The sequence below is a fragment of the Rhinoderma darwinii genome, chromosome 9 (genome assembly GCF_050947455.1).
Source record: "Rhinoderma darwinii isolate aRhiDar2 chromosome 9, aRhiDar2.hap1, whole genome shotgun sequence".
Taxonomy (NCBI): domain Eukaryota; kingdom Metazoa; phylum Chordata; class Amphibia; order Anura; family Rhinodermatidae; genus Rhinoderma; species Rhinoderma darwinii.
The window spans coordinates 48465342-48490959 of record NC_134695.1 but is presented as its reverse complement, the minus strand read 5'-3'; the positions used below and the strand labels follow the sequence as shown (position 1 = coordinate 48490959).

General features: G+C 40.1%; 1 protein-coding gene across 1 annotated transcript in view; it reads right to left on the bottom strand.

Moving 5' to 3' along the window:
• The window catches only part of LOC142660182 (uncharacterized), a 33504-nt gene extending 16158 nt beyond the window's left edge, over window positions 1-17346 (bottom strand). Inside the window, 30 exon segments of the mRNA XM_075836762.1 lie at window positions 1-108; window positions 691-903; window positions 1403-1446; window positions 1527-1677; window positions 2012-2140; window positions 2376-2532; window positions 2620-2859; window positions 3239-3397; window positions 3691-3801; window positions 3954-4092; window positions 4351-4502; window positions 5039-5139; window positions 5338-5390; window positions 5649-5904; window positions 6449-6575; window positions 7677-7771; window positions 7946-8110; window positions 8419-8556; window positions 9162-9231; window positions 9549-9659; window positions 10155-10293; window positions 10442-10559; window positions 10929-10943; window positions 10946-11053; window positions 11200-11413; window positions 11890-11996; window positions 13772-13861; window positions 14093-14205; window positions 14291-14552; window positions 17271-17346. Coding sequence (XP_075692877.1) covers window positions 1-108; window positions 691-903; window positions 1403-1446; window positions 1527-1677; window positions 2012-2140; window positions 2376-2532; window positions 2620-2859; window positions 3239-3397; window positions 3691-3801; window positions 3954-4092; window positions 4351-4502; window positions 5039-5139; window positions 5338-5390; window positions 5649-5904; window positions 6449-6575; window positions 7677-7771; window positions 7946-8110; window positions 8419-8556; window positions 9162-9231; window positions 9549-9659; window positions 10155-10293; window positions 10442-10559; window positions 10929-10943; window positions 10946-11053; window positions 11200-11413; window positions 11890-11996; window positions 13772-13861; window positions 14093-14205; window positions 14291-14552; window positions 17271-17346 — 3961 coding nt within the window.
• Between the last annotated feature and the right edge of the window lie 8272 nt (window positions 17347-25618).

Here is a 25618-nt window from a genome sequence, read left to right as displayed (position 1 = left end):
TTTCAAAATCTCCTTCATTTTCTCCATATTTTGGACAGGTGACATCATACCAAGTTGACCACTTGCACACTTCTTTGAGGCAGGATACAGAAGTTGATGACATTGGCTCTGTACAGGAAATAAATACATTTTGTAAATTAGCAGCATATATAATATACATACATCTTATAGTTTATAAAATGCATAAAGAGTGGGTCTACCCAAATCGAATAAATCATAGAACAGAATTGGGTACATTTATTTTTTAATAATTCTTTACATTTACTGATAAAGCTCAGGGTCCTAATCAATATTATTTTATACTTTTCTTGAAAAATGAACAGTCACTCTGTTTTGGGGAGAACGACTCTTTAGAGCCCAGAGCTTTAAACAAGATTACAGCACTATTCAATGGTGTTGGTAACAGAGACGTGGCGGTAGGAACCTCATTGATTTGGAAAAGTGGACAGTTTTCAGCATTAATGGATAAAGCAGGTGATAAGTAAGATTAGTGAATGACTTGAACACTTGGATAAAACGTAAAATGTTTGCTTACTTAAATCAGGAATAATTTACCTAATATTTCTCAATTACAGGGAGGGGTTGACATATACAATTAATAAGCACTGCATGAAAGGATAACAAATATGAGCATTATTCAAGTCATTGTAGAAAAACAAATCTTAGAGAATACCGTTTGTCCCTTAATACATGATGCTGTGATATTCATTGGAATTTTACTGGTTGTATCAAAACGGAAGGTTGTAGTGGGAGCCTCGGTGGTGGGAACACAAGGGTAGACGCTTCTAATGACGGTTCCATTGGATGAACATGTGGCTGTAATGCATCCACCGATTCCATCTGTAGTGTTGTAGATGACATCTTCATAGTTGTACTTCATATTTCCATAGTAACAGAAACATGCTGTGAATTTAAAAAGAATGATGAAGTTCAGTGGAATTCTTAAAATACATATTATTTATGTGCATTGTGTTTATTCATATATTTTAAAATGTGGCTTTGAATGTGACCATAAACACATTGCTGAACTGTCAACCAAGTAGCATTTTTTGCAATAGAGAAGTTTTTATTGCACATAATCAGAAATAGGTTATACCCAGAGCCGCAACTTAAAACTCCAGGGCCGCAATGCAGACTCTGTAAAAGGACCCTCACCTAACATGAGCTGTTCATAATACTGGTGTCTTCTTATGTGGCAGAGGGAACCTTGACCCCTCTCAGGCACCAGAGCCAGGTGCGAGTGCTAGCTTTTTACTCCCTATGGCTACATCTATGGTTATATCCAAGAAAAGATGGCCCCCCTGATTGGATAAGATTTCATGGCACAAAACTAAGCCTAGGATTATTCTCCTAGAATGTAAAAATATATAAATGTTATGAATAGTCACAATGTAGCACTTACCTCTGACATCCATCTGACAACGACGCCCTTTCTTTGTGCAGATACTGAAAAATATACGTGTTTTTAGGATGGTAACCAATTCATGAACTAAAATGTTCTACATACAAATAACAAAGGTAATTACCATGATTCACAGTTCTTGTCGGAAGAGACCATATCTCCAACATTGTAACGTTTGCCATCTTCATCATAACACCCACAATTTGCCTGAGTAACACACTTCATAATATCTTCATCAAAAAAAGGTCGCTCTTTAGGGCATTTTGGATAACATCCTAACATAGAATATAACAAAGCAAGACATAGTTAGAACCACATACGTGGCCCCCGCTCTCTGGAGAACTCATTTGAATAGGCACCATGTGTATTGTGCGACTCTCCGAAGCTTCTCTCGAAGATATCAGCTAATTGCCAAAGCAACTGGACCCATGAAAAATAGTAGATCATTAATGGGGAGCTGTCTTTTGATAAGGAGTTGTAATAATGACCAACCCCACCACTGAAAACAGCTCAACAAATCACCTAGTAGAGTGAACTGTCCATGTAAAAGGTGGAAGAGAGAACTAAACCAGACTAATACAAGATAGGGCATATTTCAGATGGGCTTACCTTCTAAACCAGGTAAGTCATTCATGCACTGGCCACTTGGGTTCCTACAGGTCTTCATACAAGGAGCTCCACAGGGTTTATAGGGCCAATCACACTCGCCTTCAGGGTTATAGTAGTCGCAAAATAGAGCTGGAAATAACAACATTGCACCAGTTAAAAGGTCATAAAATCCGATAAAACATTTATTTTTATGCTTAACATGCAGCTTCTTGACTTTCAAACTTTTTAGAGTTCATTAAGATTTCATTTAGATCATATCTCCCCAAACATAACAAAGAATAAGCTTCAAATTCAGCTATGAACTGATTCCTGAGCCATTACAGTTCTAGAATACTTGTTTGTTATGGTGGTTGAAAAAACTTACGGCAAATCTCAGGGGTTCTCCATGCTACACAAATTCCTGCTTGACCACAAGCAGCAGCATAAGCGGCAACAGCAGTACAATAGCACTCACAGTCCCCACCAGAATCACAAGCACATGTGTCCCGGACACATCCCTCAAGGTAAGGAGTAGGAACAACCTAAAAGTTTATTAAAGTTATAAGATTGTTGTTCTTTGTGATGGTATGAAAAAAAATAAAGACAAAAAAAACAAATATTTGTCTTACCTTGGAATGACACTTGGAGAAGCTGGAGCCCATGATAATGCTGCAGTGCTTTTGGGACCAGGTCTGACGGTATGGGTTGGCAAGACAAGGGTCCCTTAGGGGTAGAGCATCAGGACATGTAGGGGCAGCTTTCCAACTGTTTCCAAACTCTTGAATATTGACTACTACTGACTGACTTCTTGTGGTAAAATCTTTGGATACACTTCCATCGTAGTTACCACAAAGACCACAAACTTGTCCCTATTGGGAAGAAAATGATTTCCTTTTAATGGAAATGCCCCTAAAATAAACAGACTAGTTATGACATGCATTTTATGACATTGTTTGTAGCCCCTATACCCTTTTTTATGACACATGGACCATTCACCCACAACATTTTTTTTCTAACAATGCTGTTCTTTAGGAGAGGGGAGTTATGTTCCGATATTAAATTCCCAGTAGCAAAGAGGTTGCGACTAACTAGGAATGGACCATTTCTCCAAGAGCCCCCTAGTAGCTACATTGGCTGCCTTTATAGTATGCACGCCCTTAACCATGGGGTAGTAGCAGAACATATATATTATTTATTATATTTTACCACAATTGAAAACATGGCTGAAAAATATGTGAGATTGCTCACCTTGAACTCTGGGCTTAGCTTGATTAAGATACTAGTTTTTTTGACCCACATGAGAATCAATCCATTTTTTGCTTCGATCACAAGGTAAATACCCATCTGCCTGACTTGGTAGGGGACTTCAGTGCCAATGTCTCCTTTACTCAGTTTCAGTTCAAAGTTCTGATGAGTAATATAGACATTAAACATTTAGAACAATTCTTATACAATGAAGGTAACAACAAAGTAACAAGTTGTTAATAAGCCTAAATCATATGTATATTGATCAGACCACCCCTCTAAAAGACTATTTTCACTGCAATCATAAGTGTCAGTGTATAAGGATTTGCCATTAAAACAACTTTAGTGTGAGAAGTTATGTGATAAATACAGAAGAATTAGAAAAATAAATTTGGGGTGCAACTGCTGATAATGAAGTGAGTTATACATTAATAAATTAACTTCTTATAACTTACTCCAAGAAAAACCTTTATAGATTTAGAACAAGTGGCCCCAGTTGTCCCACATGGGATGTTCTCAGTGATGACTCGGAATGAACCATTTCCAGAGTTGTATGAGCAATAATCCTATAGATAAGCACAGTACAGTGTATTAATATATGGATATAGGTACAAAAAACTTAATTTAATTAAAAAAATTTCAAGATCTGGGGACAAATATACCAATTTGACACAAAGTACCTCTATGCAGAACTCCGCACAATATGTATTTTCTGTACCTGTGTCAGTGTGTATTCACAGTCGCCATTAAAATCAAAACGTTTGCCATCAAAGGTTACATAGTGTCCTTCTCCATATACAACACAGGTCCTGTGACACTCCTTCTTTGTACACTGCCACTTTCTATCACTGCAGGTGCTAAAAAAAGATTTAAAATGATTCAATTGTAAAAGTTTTACTTTTTAAAATATACAAATACCATGTGTTAGAGTTCTTATTTTTTATTATGTCAAGAATTCCGGGAAAATGTTTGCATAATAATGAATTAGTCTCTACTGCCACATTGTGGTTGCTTTGTATATTGCATATACAGTTGTGACAGTTTTGTTGTGAAAAATGGAACCATTATATACAGTACAATTAAATGGATCTTAGTCATTTTAGCATTTTCCTTACCATGTATTACAGTCTTGTTGGATGGTTTCTTCACTTTGGTAAATTTCACCGTTGTGGACACATGGACACTCTTCCTCAAGAAAACAACTACCATTGTTACTGAGCACAAGGTCATCCGGACAAACACAGCCCGAAGCACACTGAATACTGAACTGTGGGCACAAGAAAGACAATGTAATGCTTTCTTCATAACCGGGGGAAAATCTTTCAAAAATGGGGCCATAGTTGCATGCCTAATTATTGTGTGGGGTATATAGACTACACCTATACTTTTTTAATTTGTCTTCTCAATGGCCGCCACCATCGTCATCTATAGCAGATGCATGCATTGATTATTTTCTCAGGATGATAGACTGTCTTAAAGGTTACAATCATATTGATATTTTATATGTGAGGATCATGGACGTAAGTACCAGGGTAGCAAGGATAGCAGCTGTTATAGGGTATAACATCTAAGGTTGCCACTTAGGACTTCCACTTAGAGGTGGTACTTACTGTGGATGATAGAAGGGCTGAGGAAAAGAGGAGGCAAAAAACGAAATGCAGATTTCTGGGAATTATTATTATAGTAAGAGTAGAGACCAAAATAATCTCAAGATTCTTATGTCTTGACCTCACTTGCCAATAAAGAAAGGGATCATGGTGGGTTGGGGGACCCATGGCTAGTTGTTACGCCCCAGTTACTTACACATTCAATGTCCAGCGTTTGGCATGTCTTCTGACACTCGGCTCCTTTTCCTTCCTTTGTAGCTTTAGTGCAGTCGAAATAAACCATATTTTCAGGGCACACTATGAAAAAAAAAAAGGAGTGATGTGAGACTACACAATTCTACAATTAGAAGTGGTGGAGTAACTACTGAAAAGAGCTACTGCACCATTTGATGCTTATACATATGGTTTTAATTTACAATATCACATTCATTCCTATGTAAAATATTATTCAGAAGTCAACCACAAGAACCCAAACAATTCTTTATATTTATTTACCTGCAACACTTGGTGTTTTGCCAACACAGTACAGTCTGCCACTCTGGCATGTGCTGAAATGAAACATACATACATATCATTGTAAATATAGAATATTCACATGAAATCAATGGAGGAAAATTGCTACAAAAACATCAGGGATGATGAAAAGCAGGCGTGCCATGGTAACAATATAATTCTAAAGCAACATCAAGCTGTTGAGATGAACCAACAAATCCGCCAAAACAATTCAGAGCCGTAACGCGCATATTAAAACTTCATATTCATTGCAACACGATATGGTGATAATCTGGCATGACTCTTTTACTTACCACATAGCCCCATTGTCAAAGACGACCTCTCCAGGTGGCATTATTGATCCCTTGTAGTAACAGGGACATTTCTTATCAGGTACGCAGGCTCCGCTATCATCAACAAAGGTTCCATTTGGGCAAGCGCAGCCATCGACAGTAGGCAACTTGAAGCTGCAGCTGGGATCGGGTTCACTCAGAGAACGACAGGTTTTTTGGCAAGCACTAATGGAGTACTGATAGGTGCTGTTCTTTAGGCAGTTCTTTGTACCTTTAGCTTGAATTTAAAATAAGGATGATATTGTTAATAATTGTGAATTCCCCATGAAATAACAATTCTGGAACATATTTTCTTAGAAGTCTTCGTTGTGCCGTTCCTCTGTTATTCCTGCTAAGCATTTCTCAATACATTGACAACTGGGTGTTACCATTCCTCGGGTCAAGGGGGTGTGTCCCTACACACTCTCACTCTGTCACTGATTGGACAGTGTCAGACTGTGTAGAGAAACGCCCCCCAACTTGTAACAGCCAGTTATCAATTTATTAATTAATTTCTAAGAGGAATAACAGAGGAACGCCACAAAGTAGAGTTCTAAGAAAAGATGCGCAAGAATTTTTATTTCATGAAGAATACATGTATTTACTAAAACAGATATGTGAGGAAAGATGACCTCTTTAAGACTAGATATATATGATCATAGCAGCACAGTGTTATGTGTACTGGCTTACGTTCTGTAAGGCTTAGTAAAGGTACAGTATTACTTTCTAGAAAGGTAATTTATAACTACATCTGTAATGAAATGGTCAGATCCTATACTTACTACAGATGACACCTCTCCACCCTTCCAGGATCACTCCCTCAGCGGCGCAGGCCCGAGCATAGGCTGCTAATGCTGCACATACACTGTCCTCACTCTTTTCATAGTTACAGCTGTCATACATACAGTTCTGTGGAGTGTAATTGCCAAAACCATTATTTTGGGTTCTGTTACCCTATGTATCTGACTATACGGTATGTAAATTATATATTCCTAGACTATGGATGGCCAATGAAATAATCCCAACTAATAAGACCATATACACAAATCAAAAGTAGCACAATGCAATAAGCCCAGAGCAATAAACATCTAAAAAAAATATTTAAAACCCTGATAAAGTATACTTAAAGAGGCTCTGTCACCAGATTTTGCAACCCCTATCTGCTATTGCAGCAGATCGGCGCTGCAATGTAGATTACAGTAACGTTTTTATTTTTTAAAAACGAGCATTTTTGGCCAAGTTATGACCATTTTTGTATTTATGCAAATGAGGCTTGCAAAAGTATAACTGGGCGTGTTTAAAGTAAAAGTCCAACTGGGCGTGTATTATGTGTTACATCAGGGCGTTTTTACTTCTTTTACTAGCTGGGCGTTCTGACGAATCAGCATCATCCACTTCTGTTCGTTAACACCCAGCTTCTGGCAGTGCAGACACACAGCGTGTTCTCGAGAGATCACGATGTGACATCGCTCACTTCCTGCCCCAGGTCCTGCATCGTGTCGGCCACATCGGCACCAGAGGCTACAGTTGATTCTGCAGCAGCATCAGCGTTTGCAGGTAAGTAGCTACATCGACTTACCTGCAAACGCCGATGCTGCTGCAGAATCAACTGTAGCCTCTGGTGCCGATGTGTCCTCGCTCGTCCGACACGATGCATGACCTGGGGCAGGAAGTGACGTTACAGCGTGATCTCTCGAGAACACGCTGTGTGTCTCTGCACTGCCAGAAGCTGGGCGTTGTGAAGAGAAGTGGATGATACTTCTCGTCAGAACGCCCAGCTAGTAAAAGAAGTAAACACGCCCAGATGTACGCACATAATACACGCCCACTTGGACTTTAGCAAGCCTCATTTGCATAAATACAAAAATGGTCATAACTTGGCCAAAAATGCTCGTTTTTGAAAAATAAAAACGTTACTGTAATCTACATTGCAGCGCCGATCTGCTGCAATAGCAGATAGGGGTTGCAAAATCTGGTGACAGAGCCTCTTTAAAGATATTCTTCACCTACCTTTTGGTATACTGTTGGATTCACAGCAGCATGACATGGTGCAAAGGGTCCATTACTTTCTGAGAGCTGAGAACACCAGTGCAGAGCAAATCTCTCTGTAGTAACCAAAATGAAATTGTATCCATTTCAAATCAACCAAAGTAAAAAATATTGTTGATGCTTGTTACTATGTATATTGATTACTTATAAATGATTATGAGAAAAGTAGTTTTACTATTCTACAATAAGATCCAATCATAGGTTTTACTGTAAGTTCCAGGTCAACATACCAATCTCCACACTGAGTAGGCATGGATTCTCATAACTATCCTTCACATCATCACAGTCTGTCTGACTCTTCCATGTGTTGGCAAAAGTGGAACCTGTTCCTTACAGAGCACCACTGACAGCTCGGAAATCATCCGTCCGGATATTGTTGAAATCTCCACAGAGACCTGTTCATCAAAAAAAATTAAGATTTCGGGTACTGTATCATGGCAGTAAGCAGAATGCCTTCCCTCCACATAAAAATAATATAATGAAAGCTCCGTATTACACTGCTTTGGGTAGGCTAATTAGATAAAGGGCAGGGAAGGGTGGAATAGTAGTCCTGAGCTAAATCTTTGGCCCAAGTGAAGGAAAGTCTAACTATCCCTCTATCAAGTAGAAGCCTCCTAAGGGCTGTAGGAGAGAATGCAATAGACTAAAACAACAATGAAAGTGGCTAAAAAAAAAAGAGAATTGACAACAGTCAGTATCTTACCACATGCATCTCCCTGATACTCAGGGTCCAAGCTCACAGAGATCTGCATAAGAGGGTTGAGCTGGATTTGGATCTGGATCCCATTAAAACTCTTAACAATTAAGTAAAAAGAGGAAGGCTGGAGCAGAGCAAGGCTCTCTGAAAAAGAAGTGATAGAATTTAAGTTACATTAGGGAAACAAAAGAACATCAAGGGGAAATATGTAATGCACAGTATAAAGAGACCCATAGTCAGGAAGTTCCCAATATTGAGACATCTGCTCCATTATTGGATCATTTATTAGGATTGTAAAAATATTAACAAAAGTCTAAGTTAACGTTCCCATTGATTTGACATTCTACAATTTTGACTATTAAGTCCAATAAAGTTGGCGACTGAGTAATTTCGATTATTTGAAACAAAGTTTATATCACCATTTCTTGTCAAATTATTAGTTTCTTCTAACAGCTTTTGGAATTTAACTCTTATTTGTCTTCATTTTTAACACTTATACCACCGGACAATGATCTCAGAAAATGATTCCATTATACCTTCCTTAACAACACCCTACAGGAAGGAGTTTTTAGTCATTAGACAGTAACAGAGTATATGAGTGCTTAAGAACCTATTTGCCTATGCCTTAAGGGAAATTCTACATTTCTTCTCTTCAGTAGAAGATCCATACTATGATCCATACTAATTAGTCAAATTGAGTAATTAACAATGACATCAACATGCATCAGATTACACAGAGTATACTGTACCTGTAACAAGAGCTGCACGGGCATAGACTCCATTTAAGAGGACAGCACCAGAAGATTTGATTGTGACAACCTGGAGGAAAAGTCATGTCAATCTATATAATTCTGAAAGCTGTATATATATATATTGTTGGATATGTCACTTAAATGAACTGGGGTTAAGTGCTGGAGTAAAGCCATAGGGGATGCAGAGGATAGCAGGCGCACCCAGCCTTGGTGCCTGAGGGGGCACAAAGGCTCCTTTGCCACATAAGAAGGCGCAAGTATTATAAATAGCACATGGTAGGTGGGGGGAGGGTTGTAGCTGATTTTGCATTGGAGCCCAGGAGCTTCAATTTATTTCATCGGGTAAGTAAAGAGTAACTTAATTTAACAAAGGCCAATACTCACAGTCAATCCTTTCTCCAGGGAGAGGGTAACACTTTTTAGGCAGGTCTCTGTGTTGGTGACACCACATTTCCTCAGCTCAACTAGCACAGTAAACATGCTCTGAACACAGTCCTAAGAAGATACAATTCCATTTAGTCCACAACTGGAAACATATGAAACATACAGCAAAGTTGTAAGAGTTTTAATCAATCCATTTTTACTGTCAATTTTGACTTTTAACAAATTATTGTTTCATTTTTGCCACACCACCATGGTTTTTTGGGTACACATAGAAGTCGCAAGAACTGTTCTGTTTGAAAGTTATACCCTGTTTGATGTTCAATAACACTAGGTGGCCACTTGCAAGTAAGACTTGCTTTAAAAATGGCCAATCGAGCTCAAATAGTATATTGGGCCTGAGTAAAGAATGAGTCTTATAAACTGTGCATAAGCTATAATGGGAGTTTGGGCATACTGACAGATTCCTTGTCCCATAACTTAATTGGGAATGTGTTAAGAAAATCCAAATAAATATTTTCTGTTAACAAATATTTGGGTGATCAAATCAGAAAAGATCATGCGCCTCAGCACTGTACCAAATAAAAGAATTACGATAAATGGATGTACCTTTGTAAAAATGTAACTACAATCTCCATGGAAGTTATAGTGACCACCATCATAGGTGTAGATGTGAGACCCTCCCTCCAAAGAACAGTGTCCCGCACATGGTAGTGCCTGGCAGCTCCACTGACAGCCTTGACAGGTGCTAAAATGGAGAAGAGGTAACAGAAAAACAACAATGATGAATACCAGAATAGCTATACTTTAGAACAACTAAAGGTAAAATAGAGGTTTATGTCAGGTTTTACAGTAAGGCAGTGCCATCATTTCAGATGATTATCTTTTTTATGTACCAGTGATGGCAGTTGCTGCTGTAGGATTCTCCAAATGCATATTTCCTATTGTTGTAAGTACAGGAGCATTCGGTTAGTGGGATACAGCCTTGGTTGTTAACGTCATCCAATACAGTTCCTGAAAGAAACACAACCATTTACTATTGTAGATAGATGTAAAAGAAGATATTGAATTTGTCTACTGGAATGAGTGATGTCATCGTGTTTGTGAAAACTGTAGTACCAAGATGGACGTGTTACTAAATATAGAGTAGTAATAAAATGAATGATCATGAACTACATCATAAATAAGGATTCAATCCCGATTCAATATCACTAGCATGATATTGTGACTGTGATGTCTCGAGGCCTCTGAATCTTAGTGCTAGACAACGAGCAGTATGATTTCATCTGAAATGGGAATTTAAGTGAGTAGGAAAATTGGAGCTGTTACTCAGCAAAGGACATTACGGTATCAAGATGAGTGATGTCCTAGGAAATATCTTACCTGGTGGACAGAAGATCCTTCTACACAACGTTCTTCACATACAACGGCTCTCTCTGAATTTGAACAGGTGTCAGCACAGGGGGAACCACACTCATCATACTTTAAATTCATTGGGCAGTTCCTCTCTGTAAATCAAAATGCCCCCGGTCAATGTAAGGATGGCAATTCTTGGAAAACATCTGGCTTCTAAACTAAATCTGATTGAATTTCACCATGCTTGGCCATACTTCATGTGCTTGTTTCTATTAAAAATATACAAGAATATATTTACCGCACATCTTCTTTCTCCAGTTACTTGGTCTTCCACCAGCATGGGCACACTGTCGAGAATACTCAGCCAGAGTGTCACAGAAACAGGACGTATCCGTTGAGGATTGACAGCTACAGAGATCTGAAATACAAGCTTCTATGTAGAGATTCTTGTGGAGACGTATGTCACAGTCACCAAATGCTGGGCTGGAGAGCATGCTGACACAAACCTCCCTCTGTGGGGGCAAAATTGAAATGATCAGTCAGTAATGTTTTACCCAATACTTAGAGTCAAATTTTGTTAAGTCATTTATATTATTGATCTCTAACTACAATCTACTGCAATCACATATAAACTGATAATGCAAAACAAAAATAACCGATACAGTAATTTTACTGTATTACAATCAGATTTTAGATTTGTCAAAGTGTTTGTCTGCTTTAGAAAATCCCTTTTTTGTTAGAAGGGTCCTTTTAAAAAATTATCTGCAAGGCAATCCGGCAGCCAGTGCACAATTCCCATGCACCATTGCCGCAGGAGAAATGACAAAATTACATGGTGCCCATTGACCTCAATGGTAGAAGGATGCACTTTGTACCCATTCTCCGATCCAGCTTTCATGAACTAGGGAGGTCCTGAACTAGGAATTCCCCCCAGAAATATGAACAGACCATACAAAAAACATAAAATATAGCATGTGTTCAGACTTACCAGACCACTGCAGTTTTTTGGAGCAGATGGTATTATATCTTCACATTGTTCCATAGGCCAATCCAATTTTTGCAGGTTTCCAAATTGCACAGGAGTCAGTAGGATATCTGTACAGAATGACAAGTTTTATCATATTCTTCCCATTAAATTCCAGTGAAACCTATATCTCATTTACAAAAATACTTATTTTAGTCATTAGGCAATGATCAGGTTCAGGAGCACAGATTTCTGTATTAATCCCTTACTGAACATTTCTATTTGATTTGATTTGAAGTTATTTTACTTTATACATATTCTCATACCAGATGTCAAATCTCATCCTATGAAAATAGACACTTTATTTTCTGGAATAATATATCTGCCTCCTGGTAATGCTGTATTTGTTTTTAGTGATGTTGGCTCTTGTAATGTTGGCTCCAAACAACTACAATAGCCAGAAATACTAAAACTGATGTCTTCTTAAAGAGGCTCTGTCACCAGATTTTGCAACCCCTATCTGCTATTGCAGCAGATAGGCGCTGCAATGTAGATTACAGTAACGTTTTTATTTTAAAAAAACGAGCATTTTTGGCCAAGTTATGACCATTTTTGTAGTTATGCAAATGAGGCTTGCAAAAGTCCAAGTGGGTGTGTTTAAAAGTACAAGTCCAAGTGGGTGTGTATTATGTGCGTACATCGGGGCGTTTTTAATACTTTCACTAGCTGGGCGCTCTGATGAGAAGTAACATCCTCTTCTCTTCAGAACGCCCAGCTTGTGACAGTGCAGACCTGTGACGTCACTCACAGGTCCTGCATCGTGACGGCCACATCGGCACCAGAGGCTACAGCTGATTCTGCAGCAGCATCAGCGTTTGCAGGTAAGTCGATCTTACCTGCAAACGCTGATGCTGCTGCAGAATCAGCTGTAGCCTCTGGTGCCGATGTGGCCGTCACGATGCAGGACCTGTGAGTGACGTCACAGGTCTGCACTGTCACAAGCTGGGCGTTGTGAAGAGAAGAGGATGTTACTTCTCATCAGAGCGCCCAGCTAGTACAAGTATTAAAAACGCCCCGATGTACGCACATAATACACACCCACTTGGACTTGTACTTTTAAACACACCCACTTGGACTTTTGCAAGCCTCATTTGCATAACTACAAAAATGGTCATAACTTGGCCAAAAATGCTCGTTTTTTAAAAATAAAAACGTTACTGTAATCTACATTGCAGCGCCTATCTGCTGCAATAGCAGATAGGGGTTGCAAAATCTGGTGACAGAGCCTCTTTAAACTGGAATTTACTGTTGAATAATCAGCAGTACTTTATCCAAAGTTCAGCTTTTCATTAAATTAGGTACCCTGCAGTCTAACGTACCGAAAAAAAATAAAAGCTAATTCCCTTATTATAAACTTCCAATTGTGGTTTCTTTCTTATCACTTTGTTGGACTTTGATGTTTTTTTTTTGCCTGGAATGGCCCAGCTTCAAAGTTACACTTAGCTGGTTCCCGCCATTCCGGAGACTTAGGGTTGGTTTTATATAAGCAGCTCCATGGATCTTTGGATTTGCGAGACTATGTAAGTATAAATGGGGTGGGGGCCTTCCCTCTGGAAAGAAGCATTTTTTTGGGGGGTTTTGGGGGTTCAGCTTTTCAATGAGGGTCACTTTAGGGGCCAAAATAACCTGGCATTTTGCAGTATTGTTTGCAGTAAAATAAAAAAAATGGAAACCTGTGGACCCATCATAAGACAATAGGATTGGTCATATATGTCATGGCTCCTATAAAAACGGGAAAAAAATGTAAGAGCAATTGTTCCTGTACTTATTCAGCAGCTCCGCTTGATTATGAAACTATATTGTCTGTAATGTATGAACATGATATAGAGTCAACTATCAGACTTACCATCAATTTGAAACTCATCTTGACTGAGCCCATTCATATTTCCGCACAATCCACATACCGTGTTCATGTATTTTGGGGACAATTCAAGCGGGAAAATAAACAAATGATATAGTATTGCAATTAGATTTAATTTTACAGGAATTTTTTGCAGATGAACGATAAAAACTTAATCTGAAGATAAGGTTTCAAGTTATTTCAGGGGGTAAAGAATTTGATGTTGGTGATAAATTACCATTAAGTCGCCATCAGTGGTGGCAAAATATGACCTATATGAAAAGCTTATATATTCATTTTAGAATTTAGTTTTTTAATATCTTACCTTCAGAGCGTCTTTATTATTCCACATGAGAACAAACCCAATCTTGGATGACACCTTCACATAGACACTGCTTTGCTGTATTTGAACTCCAAACTGGCTGAATGGAAGGGAGACTCTAAAAAAAGAAGACATTTTACTCTCTCTATTTTATCTTTAGGCTTGTGTCATTATTTTGTTATTTTCTGAAACTGTGGACTTACTTTTCTCTTCCCACCATGATGTCTCCTTTCTTCATCTCAATGACAAGCCCTTCAATCTTTATAACAACATAAGATATACCCGGCTTTTCTGTGTCAACAGATCGCCGCATCTGGATATTAAAATCTTCATAGGTTTTTTTACAGTTGGAAGAAAAGACGTAGTTGCAGGGTCCAGTGAACTGGTAAATGTCTCCATCGAACGTCTTGTAGTGGAAATTTCCCCAGGTGCTGCAGACTTGGCCAATGTGTGCAGGGTTCAACACTGTAGTGATACATTTGTGAATTAGTATTTCTGAGGCAAAACAATATTAGATACACTCATATGAAATAAAAAGTTGTTTAGTCAATACAGATAACATTTGTCAGGATCCACCAACAATCTAAAGCCGGCTATACATAGTGTACTATTTTCGGATCTATATGTGGAGCTTGCAATAACTCTTGATATCCACTGTATCAATGAGAGGTTAGGAAAATAGGAGATTTCACCATTTCACGATATTCAGCCAACTTGATTTCAATGGGTGTTATCATACATAGTTGAGCATCTTCTGTTCCCATGAGGGAAAGTAAATCAGATAGGTGGCTTTTTCCTGCCTGACTCTATTTTCTCACATAGAGAGGAGTCTTGAGGATTCTGACAAGCCTCCATAGGAATATATGCAGAGTTGACTAGGCTTATCAGTTTTTTTTTTGAAGAGGTTGTCCACTTCAGTCATGTTTTTGTAGAATTAAAAGTTTTCAATTTTCCAATATATTTTCTCTATTAACCTCTTAACGCCGAAGGACGGATATATACGTCCTCAGCAGCTGCTAGTTCGCGCAGGAGGACGGATATATCCGTCCTGTGATGGCGCGGGTACTGTCACTGTACCCACGCGATCAGCGGCAGGAGCACAGCTGTTATACACAGCCTGGCTCCTGCTGCAACTGCCGGAATCAAAGCGCGCTCCGATTGCGGCAGTTTAACCCATTAAATGCCGCTGTCAATAGTGACAGCGGCATCTAATGTGTTTGACAGAGGGAGGGAGCTCCCTCTGTCACCCGATCGGCGCCCCCGCAAACAAATCGCGGGTCGCCGTCGGGTTTCCATGACAGCCGGGGGTCTAACAAAGACCCCCAGGTCTGTCTTCAGCAACTGCCTGTTAGGCGATGCCAGAGGCATGACCTAACAGATTGCCTGTCAGTTTTACACTGACAGGCAATAATGCTTTGGTATACTAAGTATACCAAAGCATTATATATGCGATCAATAGATCGCATAGTGAAGTGTCCTGATGGGACTTAAAAAAAAAAAATGTCAATCAGTTAAATAATGTTTGTGGAAAAAAAAAAAAAAAAAATGACAGTGAAAATCAAATAAAACTACTTTTTTTGCCCAAAAAGTGGTTTTATTTAGTAAAAGTGTCAAAACAAATCACACATACACATATATGGTATCCCCGCGATTGTAACAACTTGACCAATAAAATGAACACATTAATTAAACCGCCGGATGAACGGCGTCCAAAAAAAACTCAAAAATCAACGGCAAAATTCGCTCTTTTCTCCCATTCCCCCCATAAAAAATTAAATAAAAATTAATCTATAAGTCCTATGTACCCCAAAATAGTACTAATGAAAACTACACATTGGCCCGCAAAAATCAAGCCCACGTACGGCAACATCGACGGAAAAATAAAAACGTTACGGCTCTTGGAATGCGGCGATGCAAAAACAAGTAATTTTTTTCTAAAAGGCTTTTTATTGTGCAAACGTAGGAAAACATATAAAACATTTACATATTTGGTATCCCCGTAATCGTGCCGACCCATAGAATGAAGTTAACATGTTATTTACGCTGCATAGTAAACGGCGTAAATTTATAACGTGAAAATCAATGCTGGAATAGCTGCTTATTTTCAATACTCTCCTAAAACAAAGTTAATAAAAGTTAATCAATATATTATAAGCATCTAAAAATGGTACAATTACAAAATACAACTCGTCCCGCAAAAAACAAGCCCTTATACGGCTATGTCGACGGAATAAAAAAAAAGTTATGACTCTTGGAATGCGACCGTGAAAAAACAAAAAATAATCCTTGGTCATTAACGTACAAAATGGCCCGGTCATTAAGGGGTTAATTCTTCACAGTAATTCAAGATCTCTGCATGTTGTTATTCAGTAGGAACATTCATTGTTTACTTCCCTCTAGCCCACTCCCCTTTGCTGCTAAGCTGTTCACCTAGTGTTTAAAACAGTTAATAAATGTGGTGCACAGCATGTACGCCAGAATTCTGGCTCAATTTAAACTAGATTTCCAGCGCATTTTGATTAATAAATCTGCACCTATGAGTTCTAACATTAGGTATAAGCATGGATGCCATGGGGAAAAGAATAAGCCCCGTAGCACTGCATTTGGTTCAAGCTAAGAGAAGCCCTTCATGGGGACAATAGGACCTATCACTTTCTTGCTTATCCTTCCTATAGCTTTTAGGAGTGAAGAGTGGTGTAACCCTTTAACCAATTCTCCCCTCTCCTGTTTGCTAATGTTGCATTACATGTGGAGGGGGATTTATTCCACTCATGAAGAAGTGGAAAGAGGCTAAACCCCCATGTCCACTGGTTGCAATAGTAGACATAGGGTCTGCCAGAATGCAGAATTCCTCTACCTTTAAGGTACTTAATATAATTTTAAAATTTATGAAACCTAAAGCTCCAGAATTCCTCCATGTTACAAATAGTTAAAGGTTATACTAAATGACCAAATAAAAAAAACGATGCAAATGTCCCTCTTGTTCTCCTGTGCTGTAGTTTTCAGAATTGCCAACAATTAAATATGTATAATAGAGTCAAAGTACCAAAAGATTAAGATTTAATGAGAGCAGTCTAGTTACATAGAGTATGTTTAATGAAATGCACCTGTGATTATGTATCCATTGTCCCCTGTAATATCCCTGCTGTGTAAATTTCCTCTAAAATAAAAGTTATTACTCACCTCGAGTTGGAAGTTCCAAGGCATAACTAAGTGTCAAAGCAGTAAGGATCCAGAGAACTGGACCCATAGTCCCCATGGTGCTCAGTGACTGTGGGTAAAGTTTTCTGAGCAAAGTGTTGTGGACGTTGGAGTCCAGCTTGGCACTATATAAAGGGCAGTTGCTTTCACCTCTCTAGTGGGAGTTGCCAGTGGGGTCTTACTGCTTATCCTCATAATTATACCATAGGAAAAAATGTCAAGCCCATGCTTTCATGATAGAGCTGATCAGTTATTACTTGGGATTACATTGATCCCTTGTTGCATGTTCTGTTTCTCCTACATCACATCTATTATAGGATTTCTCACTTTTACGCATCTGTTACAGCAGAGCAATTAATGACTAAAAATAAATGTTTATCACATATCTCAAATGCTGTTTTTTTGGGGGGTATCTTCCAGTAGAACCCTGCTTTTGAGTAAACTACTGGTAAAGTATTAAGAGATGATGGTGCTTCTTAATATGTACTCTTAATTTCTTCATGCTTAAACATACCTTCATATGCATTTTTCCTAAATCTATTCATAAAAATAGCTGTTTTTTTTTTGGCAGGTCCCATCATCTTGGGCAGGATCTGCATATGTCTATAAGCTCCAGCAAACTTCATCAGACAGTCTTTTTGGGAGAGAGCAGAATTAGCTGGTGATTTTTATTTTATGTTGATCTCCTATTGTTTGAGTGGGGGAAATAATGTTGGATCAGCCACAGTATCATCCCACCATAGAAAATAACATGCATTCTGACCATGTTAATGGTGAAAATAGAGGTGATACACTCAACAGTTGCCAATTATCACATGTCTATGGAGAGGCATTACTTGAAGCTTGGGGGCCCACCTACTAACCCTCACATCCTATTGTATGCAACAACTTTACACTTTGTAGGACTAAAATCTATATACACTCCTCAACATTGAAATTGCAACAGCAAGAAGGAAACGTTTTGGAATTGTGGAAATCACAGGATCAATAGATATGTTAATGATATGTAAATGATAAAAAATGGAAACAAAATATTCCAAATATCTTGACTTATTCAGAATCGAGTATGAGGGTCTCACACCGAAATACACACACTTATACGCCTTGGCATGCTATCAATGAGGTTATTAATAGTTGTATGAGGAATGTTATGCTATGCTGAATGCACTTGGGCACACAAATCATCAAGATTGGCTGCTGGCAGCTCCCTTTGCAATTACCGACCAATGATCTCCCAGATGTGCTCGATGGGAGACAAGTCTGGAGATGCTGCAGGCCATGGTAGCACATTTATGCCACGCAAGCTGCTCATAGCAGCACAAGGAACATTCGAGCTGGCGTTGTCCTGGTGAAAAACGGCCTCTGAGACACTGGTGAAACGGCCGTACCACTGGTTCCATGACCAAATGTAACGCCGAGCTGTTAGTATACCTAAAATCAACACTAGAGGGGTCTGGCTACCGTACATTATGCCACCCCACACCATAATCCTGGGACTAGGACCTGTGTAATTTACCCTTGTCAAGGACTCTTCATGGCGTTGCCCACGTGGTCTCCAAACCAATCTCCATCTATTATTGTGTCCGAGACAAAAGCGTGACGCATCGCTGAAGAGGATAGACCTCCATCCCAGCCTCCATGGCCATCTCGCTGTGTACCATGATAGCCTTTGAGAGTGGTGGCGTGTGGTCAATGGAACACCTGTAGCTGGACCTCTGGATCTTAGCCCAATGTCGTGCAAACGCCTTCTGATGGTTTGTGTTGATTGGGATGTGACATCCAATTTCACTTGCAGTACAGAATGGATCACCAAGCGCCATTCTTCCAATCAGACGATCCGTCGATGTAGAGGTTCGCCTCCACGCACCTCTTGCTGTCATTCCCTTTTGTTGTTGTTCTCCCAACATCTGGAACATGCAACGTTGAAAAGTGACGACATCTGCAGCGATCTGCCGTAGTGAGAAACCAATGTCTCTCAGTTTAAGGATTCGGTCCCTCTCAGTTTGCGACAAGTACCGCTCGGAGTAGCAGGCCTCAGGGGAGAACCCAGTCACGCCCTGTACAGAGAGTGAGGAATAGAGGACGAGCAACCACCAGAGAAGGTTTTTTAGGCAGGAATCATCCCATTTCGGACTATATCCTAAGGGATCAAAGGGATTTTTAAATATTTGTCTCCCTGATCAGGATGATGATATGCAGATAATCAATCTGTCTGCCAGAAGCCTTACTACTGAAGAAAATAGTCCATTAAGAAAGGGGCTATCTTTTGTTGCAACCACTAAGTTCAATTTGTTTTGATGGGTCAAAGATCTTAACCTGTTCATTAGGAAATTAAAGTGGAAAAAGTTTTTTAAGACACACGATAAGAGGCAGTGTGCTGAATTGCGAATTTTGGAGGAAGATCTTCCTCATGTCAAGATGCTTGAGGAACTCTGGGACGAGGGCCAAAGAGATTTGGGTGAGGGGCCCTTCGCTGACCTCAGATTACCCTCAACAAAGAACCCACCCTTGAACGATAACAGTTTGTTGGACGTATTTTTGAAAATGGTCACTGACCAAATGAGGAGGTTGGAGGATGAAAATGAGATGAGTTACAACCTATTGTGGGAGGAAATGCTGGCCCTTCAGAGCCTTGAAAATGATTCGGGAATTATAATTAAACCCTCCGACAAAGGGGGAAACTTAGTTATGGACCGTAGCCAATATATTACTATGTGTACTAACATACTCAAGGATAAGGTATGCTATCATGTTCTAGCAGATAATCCACCGCCTAATTTTTTGGCTAAGCGTAAAGATATTACAGCCATGGCCAATCGTGAGAAGATTATTGATGAACGTGAATTAGCTTTCCTTATGGGACGATGTCCCCAAATGGCTACGTTCTATAGTCTCCCAATGGTCCATAAGGGACTCCATCCCCTCAAAGGCAGACCTATTGTTTCGGGCATTGGGAGTCTGTCTCAAAATGCCAGCATTTATGTTGATTTGATTCGTAGGCCATTTGTTATTGGCACTCCCATCTATTGTTAGGGATACTATGGATGTGTTTAGGAAACTAGAGGGCATTAGATGTGACCCCAATGTCCGTCTTGCTGGTCTCAATGTGGAGGCACTCTACAGCTCCATCCCCCATAACCTAGGGGTTGGAGCTGTGGAGTATTTCCTCCAAGACAGAGGAACCCATTGCTGGGCACACAATCAGTTTGTACTGAAGTTACTTCGGTTTGTCTTGGAACACAATTTTTTCTTTTTGATCAAAGGATCTTCCACCAGCTCAGAGGGGTTGCAATGGGCAGTCCCTGCACCCCTACCTATGCCAACCTATATCTGGGCTGGTGGGAGAAGGAATTTGTGTTCTTTGAAAAAATGGACAAATATACTAACTTCATCTTGATGTGGTTAAGGTTTTTTGATGACGTGTTCATCTTCTGGTCAGGTACCACTGAGGAGTTTAAGGAGTTTGTATCTATCCTGAATATCAATAATCTTGGCCTCTATTTTACATCGGACATTCAAAAAAGGAATATTATGTTTTTAGATGTCAAGATAGAGAAGCCTGATCTTGGTTACTTACTGTAATGACGGGGTAGGGAGACATACAGGTGAGCCCTAATCTACCCGCCCCTCAGTCCCTGCTTACTTGCACGACCCGTCCTAGGCGACGGCGTACAACTGGGCGACGGTCCCTACGCTCAATACGTGCATGACAGACAAACAGACAAGGGTACACAGAAACTAAGGTAAATTGGGCAGTTGCCCACGGCAACACCGTGAGCAACAAGAGTAGTGAACGAGCCGAGTCAAACCAGGGGCGTACGAGGTACCAAACACAGAGCAGGAGCGTAGTCAGTAAAGCCAGGGTCAATATGAAGCAGAGGTCAATAGTAATAGCTGGAACATCAAAGCCAGGAAACAAGAGAGAACCACAGGCAAAGACAAGAAGCAAATGAAGGTATACATAGACCAAGGGCGTGAGCTAGAACCATCTGGCCAGGCTGTGATAGGTTCTCCCACTCCTCAGCCTACCAGCCTGAGTGGTAGCAGATCGAATCACTCTATCAGACCTAGTAGCAGATGCAGACTGATTAACCACGGGTGTCGACACAGAAGCTGTGTCTGGAAGATTCTTTACACTTAGGGGGGATTCACACGAGCGTGTATTCGGTCCGTGCGGGCCGCGTGGTTTTCACGTGGCACGCATGGACCAATACAAGTCTATGGGGCAGTACAGACAGTCCGTGCTTTTTGCGCAGCGTTTGTCTGCTGCGCAAAAAGCGTGACAGGTTCAATAACTCTGCGTATTTCGCGCATCACGCACCCATTGAAGTCAATGGGTGCGTGAAAATCACGCGCACCACACGGAAGCACTTCCGTGGGACGAGCGTGATTCGCGCAACAGCAGTGAAAAGGATGAATGAAAACAGAAAAGCACCACGTGCTTTTCTGTTTCCGAACATCCAAACGGAGTGTCTTTGCGATGAGCGAAGCCGGACAAGCGAACCGAACTTCACCGGGTTCGGCCAAACTCGTTTTGGCCGAACCCGGCAAAAAAATTCTCGTTACGCAACGTCAGGAGATAGTCACTGTCCATGGTGCTGAAAGAGTTAAACTGTTTCAGCACCATGGACCGCGACTTCCGATCCCAATATACATGAACCTGTAGAAAAAAAAACGAAGTTCTGACTTACCGCTAACTCCCGGCTTCTTCCTCCAGTCTGACCTCCCGGGATGACAATTAAGTTCAAGTGACAGCTCCAGCCAATCACAGGCCAAGCACAGGCTGCAGCGGTCACATGGACTGGCGCGTCATCCAGGGAGGTGGGGCCCGATGTCAAGAGAGGCGCGTCACCAAGGACGCGTCACCAAGGACGCGTCACCAAGGCAACGGCCGGGAAGTTCTCGGTAAGTACGAACTTTTTCTTTTTTTTCTACAGGTTTTGCGATATTGTGTTCGGCATTCACTGTCGAGGGTGCTGAAAGAGTTAGCTCTTTCAGCACCTTGGACAGTGACGGCCGTCGACTAGCCTCATCTCTATGATGGCGGCTGCGCGAAAATCACGCAGCCGCGCATCAGACACGGATGACACACGCAGCTGTCAAATGGTTTTTGCGCGCGCAAAACGCCGCGTTGTTTGCGCGCGCAAAAACTCAACGTTCGTCTGTATCTGCCCTTACAGACAGAGATGTTCAGAAAGAGCACTGCTACTAACAACTTGCTTAGGTGAGATAGCTGGCATCCTACACCTTTAAAAAAGAGGCATACCTAAGGGGCAGACGAAATTGTACGACGATTTCAGACTTCAAGACCTCAGCAAGAGGTTTGAAGAACAGGTTTGAACGAAGGGTATATCCAAGTGGTGTACTTAAAACTGCTTACCAACATGCACTTGGGGCAAATAGAGAATCACTTCTCATTCCCAAAATTCATCAAGAAAAGGACGAGACTATTAGAGTCATAGGGACATTTGATTATGCGCATCAAGACATCAGGAATATACTCCCGTCATACTGGGATATCCTGAAAGCAGATCCAGATGTGGGTGATTTGGTTGGTGTGAGGCCCCAGATAACCTTCAGAAGAGGTCGTAACATCAAAGATAGGCTAGTACATAGTCATCTTGATACTGTCAAAACAACATCTTGACTCTCATCAAATCTCAAAGGTACTTTTCGCTGTGGTAGATGCAAAGCATGCACCTCGATTTGTAACACCAATACATTCCGGAGCAAAACCACAGCAGAAACCTTTGAGACAAGAACCTTTATAAACTGCCTCACCAAGGGGGTGGTTTATCTTATCACGTGTACGTGTGGGGTTCAATACGTTGGGAAGACCAAGAGGGAATTCAGGCGTAGGGTGAGGGACCATATGTGTGATATCTCTAGGAAAGAAGATACCTCAGTATCTCGAGACGTATGGGAACACCACTTGGGAGATTCCAAGGTCCTTAAATTCCAGGGGATGGAACACGTTCGACCATCTCTGAGAGGGGGTGATTGGGACAGGAGGATCCTACAGAAAGAAGGGACTAAATGAACAGATATCATTCCTCCCATTTATTTAGAATTGGTACCCTACCACTCGCCTGATATCTATCCCATTCGACTGACCCCACACACATAGTCTGTATGCTGTGTCCCTTTCTGGGGGCCCATCCTCCCATATATATATATATATATATATATATATATATATATATATATATATATATATATATGTGTATATATATATATAGGTATATATATGTATATATGTATATACCTATTAATTTTCATCTGTTATGTTATATAAGTTGTTTTTTTTGGTCTCTTTATCTAAATAAATAGGATACCCTACATAATTGTAGGATTTTGTCTTTAATATATATATTTGGCCATTGATCATCTTGTCATTCCCTATTCCTCATTGCTTACCATCTGATATGCTAGGCATGGAACTCAATACACTATCTTGCCTCATGCATTCAGTTTAATATCATACTCCGCACATCTATGGCTATGGGGGTATGGGTCGGATCTGGTAACATTTATATCTATACCGATCATAATTACATCCCTGAGCTGTTCAAATTGACATTTCCTAACTGCGTTCACATCCATTTTGTTGTACACAGTCAGCTGTGTCTTACGTAGCCGCCTGAAGTTCCCCTGGTTACTCTTTGATGCTCGATGCATCCTTTCCACTGGATGCCACATTACTATGGGGCCTCGTCGGCTGGTGGGCTTCTGTGTGATGCTTGATGCACCGATTGGCCGTTGCCCAGATGACGCGTCCTGTTGAGGCGGGGCTAAGCCCTATAAGGCTCTTGACTTTCCCCGGCGCGCACTGAACCAGCTATCAGTGTTTAGTGCACGCCGGATAATACAATGATACACAGCACCACATGTGCTGACCGGCAGAAATAGATACTAATTGATATTCTTAGCGATTTATACCCCTGAGGACGCTCCCCTGAATGTGCAGGGGCGCAGAAACGCGTTGGGAGTAATATTGCATGTCTTTGGCAAAACAGACCATTGATTTATATATCTAAAGCCTTTTTTGGAGTGTTGGTGTGAGACACACCTACTACTAGTGTGTCTGAGTATACCACAATAAAGGCAATACTTGTGTATCGCTCTGGCAAATAGATCAGTAGTCTTGAAAACTACTCCTGTGTAGTGCTGAATTGGCCTATGAAGTTTAGTCAACCCTAATTCACCATATGCCAGACACTCCAATTAGGAACTTTGATCTGTGCTGCCTATGCTTGTACTCAGAATTTTCAGCATAGTGCCCTTTTTTAAAATACCTTCAATAAAACAATTTTTTAATGTTTTGACAAGCAGTAAAATAAGTGGCGATAACTGTCACGTCGACGAACAGGAGTCATTGCACAATCATCCCAAACCACTTGATCCGATTTTGGAGGTTTCATGTGGCTAAAAAATGTTGCTTTCAATTTGGCTTTTATGCACCTCACATGCTGCAGATTGGAGCTAGGTGCTTGAAGATTTGATTATTGATTTGATATACATCCTCGATTTGCATAACCTTACGGCTTGCCCTTCTTGGTGTTGCAATTTCATGTTGAGGAGTGTATTTTTTTTGTTTTTTGAAACAATGGATTTTTATTGAAAAATTTTGTATAAAAAACAATACATTGAAAGCGATAACACACGTGAAGTGTATGTCTATTCAGTATACACATTTAAATTGTAGATAATATAACATTCAAAAAGAATGAACATTGAATACAAATTGCCATGGTAAATCACAGAAATGAAAGAGCTAGTATGAAAGTAGGCTGACATTTCAATGTGGTATATATATGAGAACTATAATATATCAGCTATTAGAGGAAATCATTGATTGCATTTGCTAATGAGCCAGACATTCAAATGTTTTAGAAAAATTTATTTTTATGAGAAGTTGTGGCTGACATACGTTCAAACCAACATTTATCATGTATCTTTCTTATTATGTCTACTAAAGCTGGATAAAATTTCTTCTTCCATATAGAAGCAATAGATTGCCTAGTGGTTATTAGAACATGTTGTAGAATGGTTTGGAAGAGGCTCTGTCACCACATTATAAGTGCCCTATCCCCTACATAATCGGATTGGCGCTGTAATGTAGATAACAGCAGTGGTTTTTATTTTAAAAAACTATTATTTTTGAGCAAGTTATGAACAAGTTTATATTTATGCTAATTAGTTTCTTAATGCCCAACTGGGCGTTTTTTAACTTTTGACCAAGTGGTCGTTGTAAAGAGAAGTGTATGACACTGACCAATCAGCGTCATACACATCTCTTCATTCCAGCCTAGCTCCTTTCACTGCACAGC